At 37.3% G+C, this 26,353-nt stretch overlaps 1 protein-coding gene across 5 annotated transcripts in view; it reads right to left on the bottom strand.

Moving 5' to 3' along the window:
• The window catches only part of KIAA1324L (KIAA1324 like), a 267,444-nt gene that overhangs the window by 128,486 nt on the left and 112,605 nt on the right, over positions 1–26,353 (bottom strand). For all 5 annotated transcript variants that reach the window (XR_004268401.1, XR_004268400.1, XR_004268402.1 and 2 more), the window contains 5 exons: positions 26,006–26,111; positions 24,739–24,891; positions 24,055–24,143; positions 6,206–6,386; positions 5,025–5,153 (listed from right to left, as the gene is read on the bottom strand). Coding sequence is in view for 2 of the 5 variants with exons in the window: in XM_032276478.1 (XP_032132369.1) it covers positions 5,025–5,153; positions 6,206–6,386; positions 24,055–24,143; positions 24,739–24,891; positions 26,006–26,111 (658 nt within the window). In the remaining 3 variants the exon portion in view is untranslated. The remainder of the gene's footprint in view (positions 1–5,024; positions 5,154–6,205; positions 6,387–24,054; positions 24,144–24,738; positions 24,892–26,005; positions 26,112–26,353) is intronic.

The raw sequence follows: 26,353 nt of genomic DNA on the forward strand, positions 1-26,353 counted from the left end.
AGAAAGAGAGGACTTTATGAAATGTTTCTCTCAGAGCAACGCCCGGTGTTCAGAAATGCCAGGAGGAGGGATGGAATAGCAGAGAAGGCAAGGAAAAAAAGGCAGCACAACGATGGTAAAGACAGTTGTTTGGAGGACTAATACCCCCACAGGAGAAATCAAACATTTCTCTTGTTTGAATATTGTTGTTGGAGAGTCCCACAATGTCCTCCACTTTTTTCTCTGTCCTGAGAAACAGGGTATCTTGACCCCTTTGAGACCTGGCCAGCTGCATGTCCTCTTCACCCCCCCGCAGGCTTGACCCCAAGCCAGGGCCATGAACATTCCCAAGCACTGACAGAGTTGTTTAGGTTGTCGTCCAAAATACTGAAAGAAACTAGTCACAGCCTTGAGCCAAACTCCTCAAACCCTCATCTACACTCTACAACCTGACTCCCCTCATTCCAGACATACCTCAGTAAAACATTCCTTGTCTTACTGTCCACAGCGAGGTATGCTACAGGCCCCTCTGTAGGTAAGTTCCCCTAGTAAACGTTTGGGACTGATCACAGTGGTATTCAGTGCTTCTTTTGTTGAAACCCTAACTGGCCCCATCTCAGGACAGTCTGGGAAAGTCTCTTTTGGGAGCCCCCTACCAGCCACTTTTCGGGCAACTCCAGCCACAGGTTTGGCCAAATAGAACACTTGTTATGGGTTGACTGTGTCCCTCAGAAAAGATATGTTGAAATCCCCACCCCCAAGACCTGTAAATGGGACCTTATTTGGAAATAAGAGACTCCACAGATATAATCAAGTTAACACGAGGTCATTAGGATGGGCCTTAATCCAAAATGGCTGATGTCCTTATGAGGGTAGTAAAATATGGACACAGACATAGACACACAGGGAGAGGATCATGTGAAAACACAGAGAGACACACAGACAGAGGGAGGACAGCCCTGTGAAGATGGAGGCAGAAACTAGAATTACGCTGCCGCAAGTCTAGGAATTCCCAGGGCTACCAGAAGCTAGAAAAGGCAAGAAGGGGTATTGCCCTAGAGGCTTCAGAGAGAACATAGCCCTGCCAATGCTTTGATTTCAGACTTCTGGCCTCCAGAACTCTGAGATAATACTTCTCTGTCGTTTGAAGCCACCAGTTTGTGGCACTCTGTTGTAGGAGCCCTAAGCAATTAAGCACTCAGGATGCCCTTAGAAGGAAAGACGCCAAGGAGAAGAAATAAAAGAATCTACTCTCTGAACGCCTGACTCAGAACTCCAGACTGTCAGTGTGAGAGCAGGGCTGTATGTGGAAAGACACACACAGGGTAATGTCCTGGACAAGAAAAGCAGGAGGACAATGGCCTCGAAGGGAAACCAGGGGCTCCCTTAAGGAACAGACCATTGCTGTCCAATGTGAGAAATACGTGAGCCACATCTGTCAGTTTAAATGTTCTAAAGACCACATTTTATAATGTAAAAAGAAATAAGTGAAGTTTTAATATATTTGATTTAACCCAATATTCACAGAATATCATAATTTTGACATGTTACCAATATAAAAATTAAGACGTTTTATTTTTTTCATACCAGGCAGGGCATACCAAAGTCAGCAGAAAACCCAGGAATTACTGCCTTTTACTGTGCCCTAGTTGTTATTTTTGTCCATTCTCAAGCATAAAAACTATCTGGAACAGTGTCAACCAAAAACATTTACTTCTAACCTAACACCCTAACTGCTGTTACAATTTTTATACGTTCCCTTTTAGTCTTTTTCCATATGCACACTTTAATAAGGGCATATGTAATTTTGTATTTTCCTTTTTCCATAAGGGTGAATCTCATATTTTCCATGTTTCTATGTTTTTTTTATATTTTGATTTTGTTTTTAAAAATAATACTTAATTTATCATAAAAAATTTAAATTTTAAAAGAAAAATTTAAAAGTTGAAACCTAAAATTACTTAGAACTTCATCACCTAGAAAAAAACACCATTGACATGCTGTATTTCTCTTCGTTACCTTTCAATGCATACATGTTTTTACGTCACTGAGCTTTTATTATAGACAACATTTGTATCACACTTTTATAAATTAACATTATTTCATACGCACTTTTAATTTATAAATATTCCATAAACATGTTAATGACTGAAATAATATTTTATTATTCTGCTAAATATAATTTGCATAATTCACTAAATCGCTCCCACTACAGGACTTACCTACTGTTCATTACACACCCATTTTAACCATTTGGTTTGTTTTTACCATTAAGTAAGATAATAGACACTATAATAAACATATTTTTTGTAAAACTCTTCTGTATTTTCAACATTTTTCTAAAAAGGAATACCAATAAAAGAGTTACTGGGACAGATAAATATATTTTTAAACCAATATTTTGTGTTACTATTCTGATTCTGAAAGTAATGTGTCTATAAGGAATATTAAATACAGTAAAACAAATTTAAAAATAAAGTAATTCATACTTCACATAAGCCTCCCATCCCCAAAGAATAGCCTTTTAACATTCTTTTTAGTATTTTTTCATGTATGTTTTTTAAATATATACCTTAGCTTTTACTACATAATCTACTTTATTTTTTTTCATTAGCATTGTCTTCTGATTTTTCTAATCATTATATCAAAATTATTCCCCCATTAAGATAAAGAGCAGTTAGTTAATAGGTACAAAAATACAGTTTAATACACGAAATAAGATCTAGCATTCAATATACAGTAGGGTGACGATAGTTAGCAGTAATTTTTTGTGTTGTTCAAAATAGCTAGAAAAATTAGAATGTCCCCAACATTAAAAAGATAATGTCTGAGATGACAGATATCCCAATTACTCTTATTTGATTATTACACATTGTATGCATATATCAAAATATCACATGTACCCTCAAAATATGTACAACTATGTATCATTAAAAAAAAACACTGAAAATCCTTTGTACATTTGATTTTAACAATGTTATATCATAACTTTATTTAACCATACCCTATTATTGAAAATTTTTAATTTTATTTCTATGTTGCACTCTTATAAATAACTCTAAAATTAATATCTTTGTAGATAATTTTTCTTTACATCACACTATTTCCTTGGTATAAGTCCCCATAAGCGGTATTTCTGTCTTGAAAAATAGGAACCTTCTATATTTCTAAGACATATTGCCAAATTGTTTTCTGTACAGCTTGCACATAATGATTGCATAATATTTCATTCCACTAGCATAATATAACTTTTGTAAACATTATTCTATTGCTGGATATTTCAATATATTTCAATTATTTCAACTTTTGTTATTATAGATAAGGCCCAATGAACATCTTTATGAATAAAAAGTAACTTGTTTCCAACTTTGAATTCCTCTTAGGCAAAATTTTAGTACATGAAGATTTACTTCTACATACCTGTTCTGTAACTGTGTCAAAATCAAACCAAGACTACATGAATCTCAACGAACTCCAAATCATACAGTCAAGTTGGTCACAGCACATCTGCCATGCCTGGGGGTGTGACCATCCCAGGAGACAGGCTTCCCCACTGCCTCTCCATTTCTTGTTCATGTGAATGCTGCTCCTCACAGAGTTGGCTACTGGACCAGCCAGTCACAAAATATACATCACCTTCTATCTTTGTAGTTTTTACATTACTGCTTACTATTTCAATACCACACACTGGTAGTGCAAATATTTACACTTTTCAATGAATCATTTATCATTGCTGAAAACTAAGCAAAATATGCAAAATAGGCCCTCAGTAAATGAGCAAGCAAGTGGGTAAATCAGGTTATTTCCAGAATTAAACTCTGAGTAAGTCCTCTATAAGATCAAAGTTAAAGTTTCAGATAATCTTTACTAGTAAGAGAATACACACACACACACACACACACACACACACACACACACACACACTTATTAGTCTTTTTATAGAGATATTCAATACCCTTGCCTTCCCAATCTTACTTTTCCAATAGATCTTAATTCCTTCAACTTAAAACTCAATTATAGGACATTTTAGGAATAAAAATCCTCATGGTCAGGTAAATAGCTATTATCTTTTTCTTCTTCTCCCTGAGGACAATTTTTTTAAGTGAGATTATTGGTCAATAAAGAAGAATAGCTCATATTTAATATATATATTGAGGCTTTGTCTTTTCCCCTTTCACTCATCTGTTTAACATTATTCAAAGACCTATTATTTATCAATCTCTGTGCTCATGTATACATCTCACTTCCCATGACTCAAGCCTTTTTTATGAATAGGTATTGATTTAAAACATATGTGTTAAAAAGCACACACGTATGTTGACAACAATTAAACATAATATAGACAAAAGTGAGAAGATAAAAAATGCCAGTGAGGTGATAAGGATGTATCTTAGTGTAAAGGTCTGGCATATATAATACCTACCCCAGCATCAACTTTAAAAATTCATACACAGATATTGTCATTCATTCATCCATCACATGCTGCAGAACAACTAAGTACAAAGCCCTCTAAGCACTTAAAAGGTAAGAACAAATAAAATTCAACAACTGTCCAGTAGAACTCTGCCAGATTTTGAAAATTTCAATAAGTAGAATTCATATATACTTTGTAAACACAAATATAAACTCGACAGGCAAGGGAAATTTGAGGTCGGTTAACCCCTCACCAGGGGCACAGTGCTAAGCCAGCCTAATCAAGACAGAAATGCCATCATACTACTCTTTAAAATGGTAAACAACATAGAATTCATTCCCCTCCTTGGTAAATCTTTCTGGCATTTATACCCATAAAGGATGGTGCTCAGTATCTACTTCAAAGCTGCCCTCAAAAAATGCAAAATTAATAGTTTGCTCTTGTACGAATGTCATCTGGCTGTGATACCACATTTACTATTTTTATGGTACAACCAGAAGATGGGCAAGTAGCAAAGTGATAAGGTTAAAGTTCCTCATGCTCATACTTGGTATGTTTTAGAGAGCTGAGTTTAACAATGAATGATGTCTCTATTGCTGAAATACATCAAGTAGGCTGATTTTGAACTTACCATTCATTCCATCGCACTTTGAATTCCCAACATTGAAGCAGGAAGTTTTCATGTTGCCAGGAAGAACATTCCACCATTTATATTCAAAGCCAAGGGCAGGCTCCGTTCCTGCTGGACATGGTCTACATTCTAAAGGAAACAAGTAGTGTCAACAATTAAAATTAAACTGCATCTGAACAACTTCTCCTCTGTTCCAAACAATTACAATTAGCAGGGAGAGAAGTAGAAAAAAAAAGATATTGGACTACCAGTTCCCTTAGGATGTAATAACTTTTTCAAAAGAAATCTAGAAAGAAAAACATTCTAGATATAGTATACATATATACATACATACTTGACTAAAAAGAAAAAGAATAGATAAGAAATCTTCAAAAATAATTTTTTCCTTCACGTCTGGGAGTAGCTGCTAAACCTGAATTACCCTCCATAAGAAGAGTACTTCTAAAACAAGTTCACGTTCTACTGCATGTGACCTTAGAATCAGTTTCCTTCACCTTATGAATAAGGAAAGATTTCACTCTTCCTATTGGTTATTCAACTTAACAAAATATTAATACCATTTATTTATAAACTGATTAATTGAAATTCAAAATACTGATTATGTTGAGAAATGATTGGGAGTTGAGGGGCTGGGAAAGTGCTGCGTTTATAAATAAGCTGGATTTAAACTGACATCTGCAATATTGAAACAGAAGGGTCTTTGCCAACCATTTTTAAATGTAGCCACTTTGCATCATCGCGTCAGTAATATTTAGCAAGCATTTAGTATCTTCTGCAGAAGTACTAAAGAGGACATTTTTAAATGTCCTTCTAAACGATGATGAGCCAGATATGATCCACCATCCTACAGACAAGAAAATTGAGCTTCAAAAGTTTTATACAACTGGGATAAATCACACTATTGGTAGCATAGGGGAAATAGATTCAAATGCAAGTCAGTTTGACTTCAGAGTCCTTTTTATGCTCTCTCTCAAAGACTCTGGATAGTAAGCATACAACCTGGCTATATTTCAAGCCCTCTGTCTGCAACTAAAATATTACAGTTGACTATAATCTTTGTCTACTAAAACTGAAAGAAATTCTGTAACCACTTTCCATAAAAACAATTTAGAAAATGGTCACCGTAGACCAACAAGATTATTTTGCTAAAGGCCCAATTATTGGACCAATTGACATCGTACCCTTCGTTCCATCTGAAAATGTTCCAGGAGGACAGGGATGGCAAGAAGATGATCCATTGTTATAAAATCCAGGGTTGCAAGGTGGACAATCCTTCTTCTCCCCAGAAGGGGGCAATCTAATAGCATCTGTGAGATCCTCCCGGCAGATTTTGGGCTCTATCCACTTGTACATTATCTGTGTCTACAAAAAAAAACAAGCAAGTTATATAACATGCTTATAATACAAATCTTAAACTGGCGGCCTAGGAAAAGTACAAATAGTGACAGAATAGAAGGGCCAGCTAACAGAAGCTAAAACATCAGTGACAAAATGAGAGAAAAGAGAGAACTTTGATAGGGAAATGGCTGTTACTTCCAAATGGCTTTACCCTAAGTTACATGTGGCCTTCCCTCATACACAACATGTTCTTCATCATGAAATAACTGTTTAAGATATAAGTAACCTGCTTATCACCCTTACTCTTCTATCTATTCATTCAGTTTATTCCATAGCTGACATAAGTTTCTTCGAAGCAACTTGCTTTTTCACTTTGAGACTTCCACTACCCTCTTCCTTTTCTTCAACGACACGTTTCAATATGCTTTCCACATAGTCATCACAAAAATGTTATTTTTCAAAAAGAATGCATCAAGATTCACATTTCAATTCTGTTTGTTCATAATATTGGTAGTTTTTCTCTGAGTCTTTTTCAATAACCTGATGTTGGACTACAGGAGCTATTGCTAAAATTTTTACCCCGCAGCCTTCTAGGTCCCGGCCCATGTGATCTGAACATCATGATTAAGACAACTGCTGCCTTCAAGAGCAGTCGTTTAAACTCTGCCCTTTTATACTCTCACACATGCATTTACCCCACACAAATCAAAATATAAGAAAATAGCTGTAACTCAGCCAAACCCTAAAAGCTGTTATCAAATTTTGTATTCTTGTTTTTAAACCAGAAATACCAAATAGGCTAGCCACTCCAAAACAAAATTGATATGGTCAGTGGAAGAAAATAGAAAAGATGTTCTAAATGCAAAAATAAAAATAAATCAACTCTTTAATAACTAAATACAACATTTTTAAAACAGACTTTCTTAAACACTTAATCGCCTAAAAGTATTTATTCCCCTTTAAAACAAATTCTGCAATAGGAAGTCTACTTTTAAAGCTGGGAACCAAAATTAAAGGCAATTCTTTTTTTTTTTTTCAGGTATAGTTTTTTTTTTTTTAATTTATTTGATTGCATTTTAGGTTTCAGGGGTACATGTGAAGAACATGCAAGATTGTTGCATAGGTACACATGTGGCAGTGTAATTTGCTGCCTTCCTCCCCTTCACCTGTATCTTGCATTTCTTCCCATGCTATCTCTCCCCAACTCCCCACCCCCCACTGTCCCTCCCCTATTTCCCCACAACAGATCCCAGTGTGTAGTGCTCCCCTCCTTTTGTCCATGTGTTCTCATTGTTCAACACCCGCCTATGAGTGAGAACATGCAGTGTTTGATTTTCTGCTCTTGTGTCAGTTTGCTGAGAATGATGGTTTCCAGGTTCATCCATGTCCCTACAAAGGACACAAACTCATCGTTTTTGATGGCTGCATAATATTCCATGGTATGTATGTGCCACATTTTCCCTGTCCAGTCTATCATTGATGGGCATTTGGGTTGGTTCCAAGTCTTTGCTATTGTAAACAGTGCTGCAATGAACATTCGTTTGCTTGTGTCCTTATAGTAGAATGATTTATAATCCTTTGGATATATACCCAGTAATGGGATTGCTGGGTCAAATGGAATTTCCATTTCTAGGTCCTTGAGGAATTGCCACACTGTCTTCCACAATGGTTGAACTAACTTACACTACCACTAACAGTGTAAAAGTGTTCCTGTTTCTCCATATCCTCTCCAGCATCTGTTGTCTCCAGATTTTTTAATGATCGTCATTCTAACTGCCATGAGATGGTATCTCAATGTAGTTTTGATTTGCATTTCTCTGATGACCAGTGATGATGAGCATTTTTTCATATGTTTGTTGGCCTCATGTATGTCTTCTTTTGTAAAGTGTCTGTTCATATCCTTTGCCCACTTTTGAATGAGCTTGTTTGTTTTTTTCTTGTAAATCTGTTTTAGTTCTTTGTAAATTCTGGATATCAGCCCTTTGACACATAGGTAAACTGCAAAAATTTTTTCCCATTCTGTTGGTTGCCGATTCACTCTAATGGCTGTTTCTTTTGTTGTGCAGAAGCTGTGGGGTGTGATTAGGTCCCATTTGTCTATTTTGGCTTTTGTTGCCAATGCTTTTGGTGTTTTGGTCATGAAGTCCTTGCCTACTCCTATGTCCTGAATGGTTTTGCCTAGATTTTCTTCTAGGGTTTTTATGATGTTAGGTCTTATGTTTAAGTCTTTAATTCATCTGGAGTTAATTTTAGTGTAAGGTGTCAGGAAGGGGCCCAGTTTCTGCTTTCTGCACATGGCTAGCCAGTTTTCCCAATACCATTTATTAAACAGGGAATCCTCTCCCCATTGCTTGTTTTTGTCAGGTTTGTCAAAGATCAGATGGTTATAGATATGTTGTGTTGCCTCCGAGGCCTCCGTTCTGTTCCATTGGTTTATATTTCTGTTTTGGTACCAGTACCATGGTATTTTGATTATTGTAGCCTTGTAGTATAGTTTGAAGTCTGGTAGTGTGATGCCTCCTGCTTTGGTCTTTTTGCTTAGAATTGACTTGGCTATGCGGGCTCTCTTTTGGTTCCATATGAAGTTTAAGGTGTTTTTTTCCAGTTCTGTGAAAAAGGTCATCGGTAGCTTGATGAGGATAGCGTTGAATCTGTAAATTACTTTGGGAAGTATGGCCATTTTGACGATAGTGATTCTTCCTAACCATGAACATGGAATATTTCTCCATCTGTTTGTGTCCTCTCTTATTTCGTTGAGCAGTGGCTTGTAGTCTTCCTTAAAGAGGTCCTTTACGTTCCTTGTTAGTTCTATTCCTAGGTATTTTATTCTTTTTGTGGCAATTGTGAATGGCAGTTCGTTCTTGATTTGGCTCTTTATAAGTCTGTTATTGGTGTATAGGAATGCATGTGATTTTTTTTTTTTTTTTTTTTTTGAGACGGAGTTTCGCTCTTGTTACCCCGGCTGGAGTGCAATGGCGCGATCTCGGCTCACCGCAACCTCCACCTCCTGGGTTCAGGCAATTCTCCTGCCTCAGCCTCCTGAGTAGCTGGGATTACAGGCACGCGCCACCATGCCCAGCTAATTTTTTGTAGTTTTAGTAGAGACGGGGTTTCACCATGTTGACCAGGATGGTCTCGATCTCTTGACCTCATGATCCACCCGCCTCGGCCTCCCAAAGTACTGGGATTACAGGCTTGAGCCACCGCGCCCGGCCGCATGTGATTTTTGCACATTGATTTTGTATCCTGAGACTTTGCTGAAGTTGCTTATCAGTTTCAGGAGATTTTGGGCTGAGACGATGGGGTCTTCTAGATATACAATCATGTCGTCTGCAAATAGAGACAATTTGACCTCCTCCTTTGCTATTTGAATACCCTTTATTTCTTTTTCTTGCCTGATTGCTCTGGCTAGAACTTCCAGTACTATATTGAATAGTAGTGGTGAAAGAGGGCATTCTTGTCTAGTGCCAGATTTCAAAGGGAATGCTTCCAGTTTTCACCCATTCAGTATGATATTGGCTGTTGGTTTGTCATAAATACCTTTTATTATTTTGAGATACGTTCCGTCAATACCTAGCTTATTGAGTGTTTTTAGCATAAAGGACTGTTGAATTTTGTCAAAGGCCTTCTCTGCATCAATTGAGATAATCATGTGGTTTTTGTCTTTGGTTCTGTTTATGTGGTGAATTACGTTTATAGACTTGCATATGTTGAACCAGCCTTGCATCCCCGGGATGAAGCCTACTTGATCATGGTGGGTAAGCTTTTTGTTGTGCTGTTGCAATCGGCTTGTCAGTATTTTATTGAAGATTTTTACATCTATGTTCATCATGGATATTGGCCTTTTCCTGTTGAGTCTCTGCTGGGTTTTGGTATCAGGATGATGTTGGTCTTATAAAATGATTTGGGAAGGATTCCCTCTTTTTGGATTGTTTGGAATAGTTTCAGAAGGAGTGGTACCAGCTCCTCTTTGTATGTCTGGTAGAATTCGGCTGTGAACCCATCTGAACCTGGGCTTTTTTTGGGTGGTAGGCTCTTAATTGCTGCCTCAACTTCAGACCTTGTTATGGGTCTGTTCAGGGTTTTGGCTTCTTCCTGGTTTAGGCTTGGGAGGAGGAAGGTGTCCAGGAATTTATCCATTTCTTCCAGGTTTACTAGTTTATGTGCATAGAATTGTTTGTATTAATCTCTGATGATGGTTTGAATTTCTGTGGAATCTGTGGTGATATCCCCTTTATCGTTTTTTATTGCATCAATTTGGTTATTCTCTCTTTTCTTTTTTATTAATCTGGCTAGTGGTCTGTCTATTTGGTTGATCTTTTCAAAAAACCAGCTCCTGGAATTATTGATTTTTAGAAGGGTTTTTTGTGTCTCTATCTCCTTCAGTTCTGCTCTGATCTTAGCTATTTCTTGTCTTCTGCTAGGTTTTGAGTTTTTTTTATCTTGCTCCTCTAGCTCTTCCAATTTTGACAACGGGGTGTCAATTGTAGATCTCTCCTTGCTTCTCATGTGGGCACTTATTGCTATATATTTTCCTCTAGCGACTGCTTTAAATGTGTCCCAGAGATTCTGGTATGTTGTGTCTTCATTCTTGTTTGTTTCAAAGAACATCTTTATTTCTGCCTTCATTTCATTGTTTATCCAGTCAACATTCAAGAGCAAGTTGTTCAGTTTCCATGAAGCTGTGCGGTTCTGAGTTAGTTTTTGAATTCTAACTTGATTGCACTGTGATCTGACAGACTGTTTGTTATGATTTCCATTCTTTTGCATTTGCTGAGGAGTGATTTACTCCCAATTATGCAATCAATTTTAGAATAGGTGTGATGTGGTGCTGAGAAGAATGTATATTCTGTGGATTTGGGGTGGAGAGGTCTGTAAATGTCTATTAGGTTTGCTTGGTCCAGGTCTGAGTTCAAGTCCTGGATATCCTTGTTAATTTTCTGTCTGGTTAATCTGTCTAATATTGACAATGGGGTGTTAAAGTCTCCCACTATAATTGTGTGGGAATCTAAGTTTCTTTGTAAGTCATTACGAACTTGCCTTATGTATCTGGGTGCTCCTGTATTGGGTGCGTATATATTTAGGATCATTAGCTCTTCTGGTTGCATTGATCCTTTTACCATTATGTAATGTCCTTCTTTGTCTCTTTTGATCTTTGTTGCTTTAAAGTCTATTTTATCAGAGACGAGAATTGCAACTCCTGCTTTTTTTTGCTTTCCATTTGCTTGGTAAATCTTCCTCCATCCCTTTATTTTGAGCCTTTGTGTATCCTTGCATGTGAGATGGGTTTTAGCTTTTTATCCAATTTGCCAGTCTGTGTCTTTTGATTGGGGCATTTAGCCCATTTACATTTAGGGTTAATATCCTTATGTGCGAATTTGATACTGCCATTTTGGTGCTAGCTGGCTGTTTTGCCCATTAGTTGATGCAGATTCTTCATTGTGTTGATGCTCTTTACCATTTGGCATGTTTTTGGAGTGGCTGGTACTGGTTGTTCCTTTCTATATGTAGAGGCTCTTTCAGGAGCTCTTGTAAAGCCAGCCTGGTGGTGACAAAATCTCTGAGTACTTGCTTGTTCGCAAAGGATTTTATTTTTCCTTTACTTATGAAGCTTAGTTTGGCTGGATAGGAGATTCTGGGTTGAAAGTTCTTTTCTTTAAGGATGTTGAATATTGGCCCTCACTCTCTTCTGGCTTGTAGGGTTTCTGCTGAGAGATCTGCTGGGAGTCTGATGGGCTTCCCTTTGTGTGTAACCCAACCTTTCTCTCTGGCTGCCCTTAGCATTTTCTCCTTCATTTCAACCCTGGTGAATCTGACGATTATGTGCCTTGGGGTTGCTCTTCGTGAGGAATATCTTTGTGGTGTTCTCTGTATTTCCTGGACTTGAATATTGGCCTGCCTTGCTAGGTTGGGGAAGTTTTCCTGGATAATATCCTGAAGAGTATTTTCCAGCTTGGATTCATTCTCTTCGACGCATTCAGGTACACCTATCAAACACAGATTAGGTCTTTTCACATAGTCCCACATTTCTTGGAGACTTTATTCATTCCTTTTTACCCTTTTTTCTCTAATCATGCCTTCTCGTTTTATTTCATTGAGTTTATCTTCGACCTCTGATATCCTTTCTTCTGCTTGGTCAATTCGGCTGTTGAAACTTGTGCATGCTTCGCAAAGTTCTCGTGTTGTGTTTTTCAGCTCCATCAATTCACTTACATTCCTTTCTAAGTTGTCCATTCTCGTTAGCATTTCGTCAAATCTTTTTTCAAGGTTCCTAGTTTCTTTGCATTGGGTTAGAACATGTTCTTTTAGTTCACAGAAGTTTCTTGCTACCCATCTTCTGAAGTCTGATTCTGTCATTTCATCACACTCGCTCTCCATCCAACCTTGCTCCCTTGCTGGTGAGGAGTTGTGATCCCTTGTACGAGGAGAGGTGTTCTGGTTTCGGGTGTTTTCATCCCTTTTGCGCTGATTTCTTCCCATCTTTATGGATTTATCTACCTGTCGTCTTTGTAGCTGCTGGCTTTCAGATTGGGTCTCTGAGTGGACATTCTGTTTGTTGATGATGAAGTTATTTCTGTTTCTTAGTTTTCCTTCTAAAAGTCTGGCCCCTCTGCTGTAGGACTGCTGAGGTCCACTCCAGGCCCTGCTTGCCTGGGGATCACCTGCAGCAGCTGCAGAACAGTAAAGCTTGCTACCAGTTTCTTCTTCTGCTATCTTTGTCCCAGAAGGATACCCGCCAAATGTCAGTCTGATCTCTCCTTTACGAGGTGACTCTTTCGAAATACAGGGGTCAGGGAGCTGCTTGAGGAGACAGTCTGTCCTTTATTGAAGCTCAAGTGCTGAGCTGTGAGCCCCATTGTTCATTCAGAGCTGCTGGGCAGGTACATTTAGGTCTGCTGCAGCAGAACTCATAAGCCACTTTTTGTTCCCAGGTGCTCTGTGCCAGGGAATTAGGGCTTTATTTATGACTTTCCGTTGTGCTGCTGCCTTTTTTTTTCAAGGCTGCCCTGCCCAGCAAGGAGGCAGCCTAGTCACTGTCTGCCTGCAGAGGCTTTGCTGAGCTGCTGTGGGCTCTGCCCAGCTGCAGTGTGAACTTCCCTGCAGTCTTGTTTATATGGGTGTAGTTAGAAGTGCCTCAGCAATGGTGGCCCACCTCTGTATTGGCAGACTCTCTCTGTAATGGTACATTGCCTTGGCAATGGCGGGCTGCATTGGCAACGGCAGGCAGCCTCAGCAATGGCGGGTTGCCTTGGCAATGGCAGGCTACCTTAGCAATGGCGGACTACCTCCATAGTGATGGAGTGCCTCAGTAATGGCCAGCGCCCCTGCCCCACAGAGCTGGACCGTCCCAGGTTCAGCTGCGCTTGCTGTAAAATTCTCAATCCAGAGAGTTTCTGATTGCTATTTTTTTGTAGGGGTGGGACCAGCCAAGCCTGATCACCTGGCTCCCTGTAAAGGCAATTCTCTAAGCTATTTCCAGTTAGTAGAAAATCATATATAGTAGCTCCTTTAGGCTACTCAATTTTATTCTCAAGTATTCTTATGGAAGAGCAGATTAACTTATCTCAAGAAGGATGCTTAAGAAAGCGATTTAAAGGCTGTCTCAAAAGAATTATAACATTTTTGCTTTTTACAACTCTCTTTTTCCACATTCATTTTATGACTTGCATTATGATACATTTTAACCAGCCACTTCACACACCTGCCTTTCTTACCATCTGTAAAATAATGGCTCCTACTACTGGGGATTCCTACATAATTGGAAAAATTAATTAGATACTATATCCATAGGGGCTCTCCACTCCCCTTAAAGAAAGCAATATAAAATTCAGAGAACCTAAACAAATGAAACATCGTCATACTGGGGGATTATCTTCTTAAAATTCTGGTTTAACAAGCATAGAAAACAAATTTCAAATCCTACTTAATTCACTAATTTGCTGATTTATTTCAATATTAATACAAATAGATTGTGTTACTTATGAGCTACTGCATTGTTGAGAGTAGCTGGTTCCTACATGGGAGTAGGGGTCAGTGCTGACACCCTGTACCATGTAATTTTCTCAATCACTTGGAGAGGTACATATTACTATCCTCAAGTTTATAAATCAGAAAACACTCAAGATTAGAGCTCTTAATTTGCCCAAAAGTCAAACATAACTAGTAAATGGTAAAGTAACACCAGTCAATGAGAGTCAGTTTGGTAAAACTAATAAAACATGCAAATATATTTTGAGAAGTCAGCTAACCACATGACTTTCAATACATGAAAGCTAACTTTTAAAAATTAAAAAGTGTACACCACTTGAAAATACCTAAAAATGTAGAAATCAAGTTTCAAATGTTCTATAGTAAAAGTTTTGTTTACAAAGCCTCTTATTTCACTTGGCAGATTGATTCTCTGCCCCTCTTTCTAATGGAGAAAGATGCTTTCAAGTCTGGCTGACTGGGTAAAGATAATAACTAATATTAATGATACTTAGAAGCAGAGGGCTCCCAGTACAGTTGAAAAACAAATAATCAATTCATACTTTTGCAAGTTGAGATAAAATTATGAAACATCTTATAAAACCAAAACCCTAACACAGCAAAATTTACCAGGTTATTATTAAGATTGCAAAAGAGATACAGTGTCTGTATTCACACAGAGCATTAAAAAAACACAATTTAAAAAACACAGAGAGGTATCAGTTGGAAGCTGATTCTCATATAAAAACAAAATTCAAAACTTGGAGGGCTAAAATTTAGGTGAATTTTGAGACTGGCTTTGACCATGGTCGTCTGATTTCTTACTTCAGTTGTCACTTCGCAAATGCACTAAGTCTTTATAGATTGGCTGGACTTATCAGAGCAAATTACATGTGTTTCTAAAAGGTCTACCAACTGACCCTAACCTAACTGCCTTGTGCTCCGTGATGTTCTGGCTCAGATAGTCTCAGTCAAGCAGGCAATTTCTTATCTCCCAGCCTCTCTCAAACCTTGATCTTTTCCAGTTGCAAGCCACTGGGCACTCATCATTTGTCTCTCTTGAAATTACCCACACCATGCTGCCAACTTGTATCTGACTCCTTTTTCAAAGCCATCCTCAACATGTACAGTTGTGCTAAATAGGTCGTCAGCCTGTCCAAATACATACCAGCATTCACCTATCTTCCTTTTTAATGACAGCTTTGCTGCTTTTCTTTTTTCCCATGTGTTTACCTCCTTCCCCTCTGATATGGTTTGGATTCCTGTCCCCACCCAAGTCTCATGTTGAATTGTAATCCCTGATGTTGGAGGTAAGGCCTGGTGGGAGGTGGTTAGATCATGGGGGCAGATTTCCCCCTTGTTGTTCTTGTAACAGTGAGTTCTCATGAGATCTGATTCAAAAGTGTATGGCACCTCCCCCTTCTGTCTCTTCCTCCTGCTCTGGCCATGTAATACGTGCCTGCTTCACCTCCTACCATGATTGTAAGTTTCCTGAGGTCTCCTCAGCCATGCTTCCTGTATAGCCTGTAGAATCACTAGGCACTGAACCAATTAAATGTCTTTTCTTTATAAGTTATCTGGTCTCAGGTACTTTTGTATAGCAATGTGAGAACAGACTATATATCCCCTTTCTAAATACTTAACAGCTTTGACTATCTTCTGCCTTCATATGGAAGACACCAAGGACATTTAACATTTTACTGGCAGTTCAGGGCTTTAAGTAAGAAAATATTCTAAAATTAAATTGTGTTGACTATACTAAACACAGTAAATTATGCTCATTGAATGAATGAATGATATGGTATGATAACTATATCTCAATAAAGCTGCTTTTTAAAAAAGATTGTTAAAAACTATTAGAAAAATTTTATTTTAAACAAATTCAGAAATCCCTAGTCTCTGAGAAATGCCATGTTCTCCTGCCTTCCTAATTAAGAAACACAGGTTCTAAGTATATTTGACTTGCTTAAAACCTGGGCACAGGAAGTCAGATCTAAAAACTGAATCCCTTTATACCCTATTTTTAATATCTCCTACGTCTTTGTCCTGCTATATAATTCAGAAGTACTGTGTTACAGACATTGAGCATTTGGAATAATTTGTAACACTGAAGATCATTGAAAGGCAAGTAGAATATAAGACAATCAAATATCAAGCCACTAGCAAATTCTCTGTAATCCAGAGTTTAACTCTTCAGAATTGAAGAAGTTGTAGAGCCTAATGCCTCCTTCTAAGAAGGCTCCCTTTTAAAACATCCTTCCTACCAGGCACTCTTTGAGACTCAGCAGGAAGTTCCCTATTTGAAAAACATGCTATTCCAGTATTGGGCAGCTCTGTTTGTAAGAATATCACTACATCCCACTGGAATTTACCTTCTTTAAGTGCACCTGAGTAGCCAAAAATTTACCTTATGGAATAACACAGAAAAGTATATTTCTTCCTTTCGAAAATTTCTCTTTAAATACTTAAAATACCTTATTAAGGCAATTCTTACTGAGTAATTACTATGCTTAGGACAAAGTACTATGGAAGATTTAAGTATTAATAAGGCAAACTGCTCTGAAAAAGGTTATAGCATAAAAGTGATAAGACAGGTTCACAGCTACTATAAAGTTAAAAATAAAAAACATGAAGGGGATACAAAGCACTAGATTTGGAAACAGACTATTTGAGTTAGAATTCTAGACATAACACTAGCTATGACTAGCTATGACCATAGCGAAGTTACTAAATTCATTAAGCCTCAGTCTTTTTATCTGAAAAATGGGTACAGGAATGTCTAAATTACATAGATGTTGAAAGAAATTAGAGGCAATGTTTGAATATGTATACACATATATATATATGTGTACTCACACATGCACATATGAAGAGAGAGTATGTTCACAAATATGTAGATGATAGCTGCTTGTGGTATTAACACTACTGTGACTGTCACTATAATTACTGTCTCACCATCACCCTCTCCAAGAGAAACACAAAATGCCAGGAGTTCCCAAAGGAAAGAGATCAAATCTCTGTAAGACAAGTAGGAAACATTACAAAGAGGATCATGATTTTTCCATCCTTTGCCATCTTTCCTTCTGCCTGAAAAAAATATTTCAATCATACTTCATACAAAATATCCTGGCCTCTGGTATCTAGATTCTTTCCCTTTTATCAAAATTTTCTCAAGCCTTATGCCAAAAACAGAACACAGCACTCAAAATGTGATAATCACTCATTCATTTACTAATTCTCACTAATGCAAAAGATGTTTCACTACCTTCTACATGCTAGGTACTATACTAGGCTTAGAGATATATATTGTTTAATGAATAAGAACAAGTGTCTGTCTACAAGAAGCTGAGGATCTGGTAAGGGGAAACAGTCAAGTATTTGCAATAAAGCGATCTTTGAATCTATAATCACCATGTAAATATCAAGAAGGATGTGAAAATTTCCATGGAAATTCTCAGCTTATCAAGACAATCTTGCCAGACCTATTTATGGTATTTAAGAGTATATGTTTTCTATGAACCTGTGCAAAATCATTCTCTTTTTATGCTGGCAACTTAACCATCTTTTTCTCTTTGGGAACTGATTTGTGTAATGCTGAAAGGAACTGGGAATTATACAGTTTGGCCTCCCCAGCCACAGGAATTTGCAGGTGAACTAAGACATCCAAACAGAGTATCGAACACTTCTGGAGAGAATGATTGGTTGGCTATGGGCTCATGATTCAGGCAAAGCCAATCAGAGTCTTTTCTGAAGCTTTGGTCGGTGTTGCAGTATCAAGAGCTGTGAGGATAATAGTGGCTTGTTGGAAATGACAGTGAGCATCTTGCAACACCGGAAAGAGCTTGCCCGAGAAGGAAATCAAATTGAGCCAAGAATATTAGCATTACCCAGCAAGAGAAAGTCTTAAAATAATTTGCTTTATATTGACTTCCCAGTAAATGAGTCAACAGGCTCCTGCTTCCTCCCCTCTCCCTTCCTCAACTTTACACTGGTTTTGAGTCAGGGCTGCCATCCAATTTCTGAAACATATTTTTTTTTAATTCATTACTAGAGAGTTTATAATCATCCCCAAGCACCCATTAAAAGGAAACATGTGAATCATGTCCCACAATGGGAGGCGGGGGTTGGCAGCACAGGCGGGTAGAGAAGCACCCCACAGGTTAGTCTGCCTGGGTGTAATAAAAATATAATCTTAAGTCTTTTCTGTTTGCTAACTCCCAAACAAAAAATAACCTTCTCCCTACCCCCTTTTGTAGTGGATAGGAGACAACCTTTGTAGATATGATAAACAAATGAGAAACTTGCTGTTTTTTAATCATGAACAGCTGAATTGAAAATTATTCATTGTATTCGTGCAGGGGAAGGATTTTCCCCACTTTAAATAGCTGTTGCATTTTTTATTTGGTGAGCTAGGTCTTTTAAAGCTTGGATTTCCCTGGAAATCTTCTTTGCAAGTAATTATTTTCTCTTTTCTTGATGCTTTTATATCTGAGAGTTTCTTTCACATAAATATATTTTGATTTTACTAATTTGAGCTCATTGTTCAAGCACACTGGAGTTTTTCTGAATCTTAATTTTATCATTCTTCTCATTACTGATTCACAAATTGATATACATATTCTTAATATCTTTATGAAGTTAATGATTTTTAAATAAAATCTTGAAAATAACTCACCTGACTTATATTCTTCTTTGTATGAGTTACAATATGTATAAATGATTTGCTATATTTATATTCCTATGGCAAATATACAATACTATACTCCAAGTTAGTATTCATTTATCAAATCGAACATTTTATGTATGATTAAATTAATCATATATTCACTTAACCATATCATTTAGTCCACAATTCTTTATCTTATCCATAAGAAGATCATGAGATGCTGCGTCACATATCCTGCTAACATTAAAACATATCTTCTCTTGATTAACTCATGCCCAGTGTGACTGTTACCTGGTGTAATGCCTATAAAACATAGCTGAATTTCCACCCTGCCCTAACTGTGCTTATCTTTGAGAAACAGGATGCCTGTGATAAAAAGTTCCCTTTGCAACCAAACCAGCTGAGACTGGTTAGAACCAAGATAGACAACCAAATGACTTAAAAGGATCTCAGGTTTCATGATAATCTCATAATTTTATTTCCATACTAAGTGACACTCCCACCAGTGCCATGACAATTGCCCTGACAATGACCAAAAGAAGCCATAAAAGAACAAAAAGGAAGGCAGTGCTCCCATTCCAGGAAGTTTAGTGCCCATTTCTGGAAAACACATGAATATTCCTCCCCTCGCTGTTCATGTCCAATCCCTTCATTAGAGAAATCCTATATTTTAACCCCCTCACCCCTCACTAATAGAGAAGTTGCTTTGTGAGCCATGCTGCCACTTCTCAATCCCATGACCCTCAAATAAAGGCTGCATTGCTTGACATTCACTTTCAGTTTCATGTATTTGTTTCATGGCACTGAACAGGGAAAGATCCCATCTTCTAGGGGACTACGTTTGTTGGTAAAATCACTGATCAATATTCTTTTGAGTTCAGACCTCAAACACCGAATCTGTATATGTGCTTGTGTGTACCTATATGAGTTCATCTCATTTTATGTAAGAAGTGGGCACTAAGCAATTTTTTTAAACAAAGCATACATAAAAATTTCAACTCACTACTTAAGATAATTTTGTAGTGAATGCTTACTGGGAAGTGAATATTCTTTAATTTATCTATGTTATACATCTCTGTTTTACATATACTAAGCTTTAATTCAAGTAAGCCACACTTATGAAACCTCATTTATTTAACCAGAGGGAATAATGTCATTTAAAAATGTGTGTCTCCTTGAGACTTTCATAACCTAACCACGGGCCAAAAACACGAAGTAATTCTCCACATTTCTTTACTTCTCTGCATCTATACAGGACTTTACATAACTTCATATGAAGTAGGTCCCACAAATATTTGGTGAAAGAATGCCTTACTGTATATATTAGAGGATTTAAATCTTTGTATCTCTTCACCCAATTCAACCTGGTTTTCATGTTTTAAAATGGCTCTTTAAAGCCACCATTTAATTCAACAGTGCCAAATCCAATGGATACTTTTCAGCCCTCATCTAGGTTGACTATTCAGCAGCATCAGCCTTCTTAACCACTCCAACCTCAACAAATACTCTATGATAGTATTTGTTTCTTCCACTTCTCCAGCCATTTTCCTCAGGCACCATCCCTGTTCACCTCTCCTAGCATTAGCTCAGTTCTAAGTTCACTCTATGATCTCCCTGCAAACTCTATCCAACCTCAAGGCTTTAATTGCCAGCTATTTACTATAATTATCAGATTCATATAACTAGCCCAGATACTCTACTGAGCTCCAGACTGATGTACATAACAGCGCTTCCAACATCTCCTCTTGCCCCAGTTCACAACATGGTCAAAACTGTATTCATGAACCTTTCTTCCTTGCCTCCAGACCTTCTCTCTAACCAAACAGTACCTCTACCAACCCACCTTTAATCCTTCCCTCCACCTCCATCTTATCAACCATCACATTTTGTGAACTTTACTTCCTATTTCTCTAACCCATACTCTCATGTCTATTCCCTTTGCCATCATTCATTCCCTTCTCCTCTCACCTGGAGAGGAGCATTATGAGACTTCTAAGTGTTCATTCACATTCTCTCTAGTCCCCTTCTAATCTTGTTTATAAAACACTGCCAAGAGGATCTATATAAAGTGTAAATCTAATCACGTTGCAGCACTCTGATACCAAAAACCTTACAGTGATTTCTAAATGCTTTTAGGATATAAGACAAAATTTTTAATATGACCCCATGCCTGTTCTAGCATTAGCTTAAGTCATTAGTTGCATCTGAAGCAAACCCTTGCCCATACACCTATACTCTACTCACACATCCTTTTAGTTCTTCAAATACACCATGCTCCCTCCCACGTTAGGTCTTCATCATCCCACTCCATCTATCAAAAATGCTTTCCTTCCGTGCCTTGCCCAGGTTTTAACACAGGCCTAAGGCCTTCCAAGACTGGGTAAGAACCTCTCAAAATTCAAATTTCTCTGCAGTAGAATTAATCCAAATTGGAAATACTAATTCATTTTCTTTGATTGACTGTTTATCTCTTCCTCAAGAGTCTAGACCAGTGGTTCTCTCAGTGCTGAGATCCTGGACCAGCAGAATCAGAATTACCTGGGACCTTTCTGGAAATGCAAATTTTGAGGCCTTCCTCCAGACCTACTAAATTAGAAAATCTGTACAGGACTTTCCAGGTGAGACTGATGAGCACTAATGTTTGACAGCCACTGCTCTACATCTATGGAGACATTTACATCCTTCTTCTATCCTTACTTCTGCCTTCCTTACCCAGTACTCTGTAAATAACCAGTGCTCAGTAAAGATTTACTAAAAGTATGAATGAGCAAGCCGTTCCATATTTTTCATGTTTGTAAGAGTCTCTTAATTGGGACTAGAATAATTTTGATTACCAATTAAAATTTTCCTGAAAAACTTCCCCTACAGGCAGAAAGAAATCTAAGCAATCTATTTTAAACTAAGATTCAAAATAAATACAGAAAACTTGAACACTCCTATGTCATATCGATGGTAATGTTTGTAATTTATATGCCTCAATAGCTGATTCCCTTGTCAATCAACCAAGTAGGGCAAAATAAGATCAATGAGAACATAACAGGACAGAAAGAACCAAAACAGTCATTGAACAACCTGAGAAACATTATTAAACCATTGGCAAATCACCAGAATGTATTTATTTAAAGAGACAAGGTGGTCTTGTTACACTACCCAGGCTGGAGTACAGTGGCTATTCACAGGTGCCGTCATAGCACACTGCAGCCTCAAATTCCTGGCCTCAAGCAGTCCTCATGCCTCAGCCTCTTAAGTAGCTGAGACTACAGGCACATGTCATGTCACCCTGCTAAAATGCCAATTTAAAAGATGAAACCAGAACAAATGAAAATACTACCCCAAAAAATCTCAAATTCACATATGCAATCTAACCTTCTTCATTATATATTATTTCACTAAGTCCCAATTGCCCTATTTCCAAAGCTAGAAACATTTATCTTGAAATGTCTTAAGTCACATTAAAAAAAAAAAAAATCACTGAGTTTATAACGTGCTACCACACTGTTTTCTTCTATACCAAGAACATGTTCAAATTTCACTCAGCCACACAGAAAAACATAACTTGTGTGTAGGTGTGTACACTGCATGCCTGTGCATACACCCATGTACATACACGTGTTTATGCATTTGTGTACATTCTGCGTATTATATGCTTAATATATGGTCTTACATCATTAGGCCCAGGTCAAACAGATTTTGTCACACTACTTACTGCCATTATACTCATGGATGTAATTAACATAATAAAAATATAGCTTTTGTATATTTTCATTGTAGATAAGACAAGATACTATTTTACATTAGATCCCATTCCTTTAAGCCTCAGTAATGTTGAACTATTACATAAAATAAACTAAATTTACTTTTGCCTTACTTATTAATAAGGCAAGTTTAGCTTAGAAAAGTTTACCTAAACAAATATAAACCAAATTTCTTTTCAATTCACCTTAATGGTACCTCTCTACATATATATATTTTTTAAAAATAGCCCTTACTTGGCATTTTGATAGGAATATCAGGACCTTATTTACAACTCCTTGCCAGTTAACAACTGTTAGTTTGAGTTGCTGTTCTTACTGGAAGTAATAGTTGTACTACTAATCACTGCAATTTACCACTAATTTAAACAGAATGTACTTGCTGTTAAGCATTCAAAATAATATTCCTTAAAAAAAACCTTAAGGACCTAAGGTAAGATTATATAAATACAACAATCTAGATTAGAGATGCAAAATAAAATCAATCAATAAAAACAATCTAGGTTAGAGATGCAAAAATAAAAGAAGAAAAGTAATAAATTACCTGACATCTATATGTGCTTTCCAAACTAAGTCAAGAAAATAAATGTCATTATTTCAAAGATGCAAACATAAAGGAGCAACGCTCCACAGCAGCCACTTTGATCTGTTTCCTCTCACTGACACAGGCTGGTTATAGGCTAATTCTTTAATCAAGAGGACAGCAGGTCAACTGCAGAGCTCCTCTTGGCTATGTGCCGTTTATATGGCACTTACTTTGCATTTTCTCAATGCAATTACACAGTAATCTGCCATAACGGAATAGCCCACAGCTGCATAGTTTTTATTGACAAAACCTACTGAGTAACCAAATAATTAAAGAGAAGTTATAAGAACTTTCCATCCTGTGAGTCACACTACACATTTTATGGCTGTGCTCTTTCTCATACTATTACTTCTGGAGAAAATACAACTGTTAAAAATGGCAGTAATTTACAGAGCACTATGTGCCAGGCACTGGGCTAGAAACTTTACATTAAATATCTCGATGTTCTCACAGTAGCTTTATAAAGCAGGTGCCAATATCATCCCTATTATACAAATAAAAATTGAGGCCTAGAGACATCAAATAAGTTGCTCACAGGACTTAATGGTATATTTGAAATTCAAAGCTAGGAAGGCAGACATCAAAACCTCAACTCTTAAATTTCCTCTTTAACTTACATATATATGTCATAAATCTCTCTCATGAACAAATTAGAGTGTGCTCAAATTGGAAAGAGGGTTGCATAAATATGGGATGGAGTTGATGCAACACTGCTGGTACCTTTCCTTCTTCATCGCATGGAGTATGGATCTGGAAATAGTCTTTTGTGGTACAGGGAGGGCGCTCCGTACACTCACTGGATCCTTCCTCTGCAACATTAAAAAAAAAAAAGCGTTTCAGAAATGGGTCAATTCCTTTGCAACTCTAAGAAAAGGCAAAAAGAAAAACAGAAAAAGCAAACTAAAAAGTATAAATAAACTTGCCAGGGCAATTTATGTAGAACTACCTAGGTCTAAAGAAAATAAACACCTACATTTTTATTTTCCCTAGAGCAATAAGTGTTTCTATGATACACATGGAGTAATATATCACAGTTTTTCCCAGAAGACATTAGATTTCTTCCATTTTCACTGTACACTGGAAATTTGGAACAAATTAAAAGTTTCTACGTATGTCTCTACACCAAAATCACGTAAAATATAAAAATTTTTGGATTAGTATAAACATATCCACAGCAGTTACCTGTGGGGTGTGGAACAGAAAAACAAATCATAGACCTATAAAGGAGAAAGTCATGCAGAAAGAGATAAGATGTCGTATTTTATCCATTCAATATCAATTCACTTCAGCATTCGGTGTTGGCCACCACTGCTGTCATACTTTATGGGTAACTTCTGGATTATAAATGTACACTTGACCAACATACATTTAGAAAGAAAAAAGCAGAGTATAAACTAGTGCTACCTGAAAATTGAGAGTCCTCTTTACACCTTATGCATTCTTTGGCTCCTTTCTCAGAATAGGTGTTTCTGGGACACACCTGGCAGTTGAATGAACCTGGTTTGTTGCTGAATGTGCCTGGCTTGCAAGGAAAACATTCTGATGTGTACGCCACCCCTGTGTGGTAATGAAAAACAGAGCATGGGAGGGAGGACCCAATACCAACAAACAAATCAGCACCTAATCCTGCTTCTACCCAGAGTGAGAAAGAACTATTAACAGTAATATTTACAGGCAATTACTTTAACATATATATGTCAGCACTAAACTTTGGAAACAGCTGCTTTGTAGTGTTTAAGCTCAGCCCAAATCTTTTATCTTATTCATCCAGCACTAAGAAAGCATTTACTGTGTGCAAGGAACTGCACAATAAAGTCAGCAAACAAATAAAGAGATGAAGATTTGTTAGAGGTATAATAATTGCATTAACTGAGCTGTCAAAAGACAACTACACTAACTCAAAAATGAGATAAACCCTAAGGTTCCCACTGATTCTATAGGCCTATAATTATCTGATCCTTATGGTAGCTCGTTCCCTTTTTCTCCACTGCTTATTAAATCACAGGTAAGACCTAGGAATGGCTTGACTTCTCCTCTGGTTTGTAATTCCAGCCTTTGCCAGCAGATATCCTTATGACTAACAATTTAACACACTGTTCACAGGAACAAGCCCACTTTGAACATATTAAAATGTAAGCCAAAGTTTAATAAAGGAGAATCACTGCTTTAATTAAAAATACCCCTAATTGAGAATGAACCATGACAGGGTTTATCGGCTACTCTCCTGGGCCAGAAATTGCCCAGTTGGCACAGAGAAGCATGAAAGGTTTAGGAAAGAGTCAGGTCAAGGTGTTTACTGTTCTTTTTATGCATACAGCAGTGACCAGGTCATCAGTTCCCTGCGTAGCTCAATGTCAGGCACAATAGACTTTATTCGAACAAATAACAGGGTCTTAACACAGAAATGTTTCTTTTGTTTAGAGACACATAAAACTGTCATGTTTACTTCTTTTTGCAATTATTAAATAATTTAGTTCAAGCGTTCAAGAAGAAAAGAAAACAACATTCGATTTCTTGGGAGTACAAGCAGGGTCTCCAGACCTATATGATTGCATAACATATTAATTTCTGTCCTATAAATCATTGAGCCAGCCAAACCAACACTTTAATAAATATTTTAACAACTATAAGATGTGATTGGTGACTACTAAAAGAGACTGCTGTGAAGTACCTTCAATTGTGATATTTTTTACCAGCACAGGCTTGACTGCCTTAGAACCCATCAGGATGCCTGTAGTTCTCCAGTAGAGTATGTTTGTGCCTGATTTCAGCATTACCTATAAAAAGAAACATAAAGGCACTGAGGTCAGATAAGCCATGCCATTTCCCACTCTGAAAAGCTACTCCCTTACATACTTTTTCAATGCATATAATAAAACACCATTAATTTAAAACCCACAGATTTAAGTCCACTGTTAATCCAGACCTAAGCTCTGCTGAAGTTTGTACTTTCTTAAAAGAAAAAAAAAATGTAGTTTGCCAATTGACAAAATATATTAAACAAGAAGAAATCTTCAAG

Source organism: Sapajus apella, unplaced genomic scaffold (assembly GCF_009761245.1).
Source record: "Sapajus apella isolate SASKATOON/1434 unplaced genomic scaffold, GSC_monkey_1.0 scaffold7, whole genome shotgun sequence".
Classification (NCBI taxonomy): Eukaryota; Metazoa; Chordata; class Mammalia; order Primates; family Cebidae; genus Sapajus; species Sapajus apella.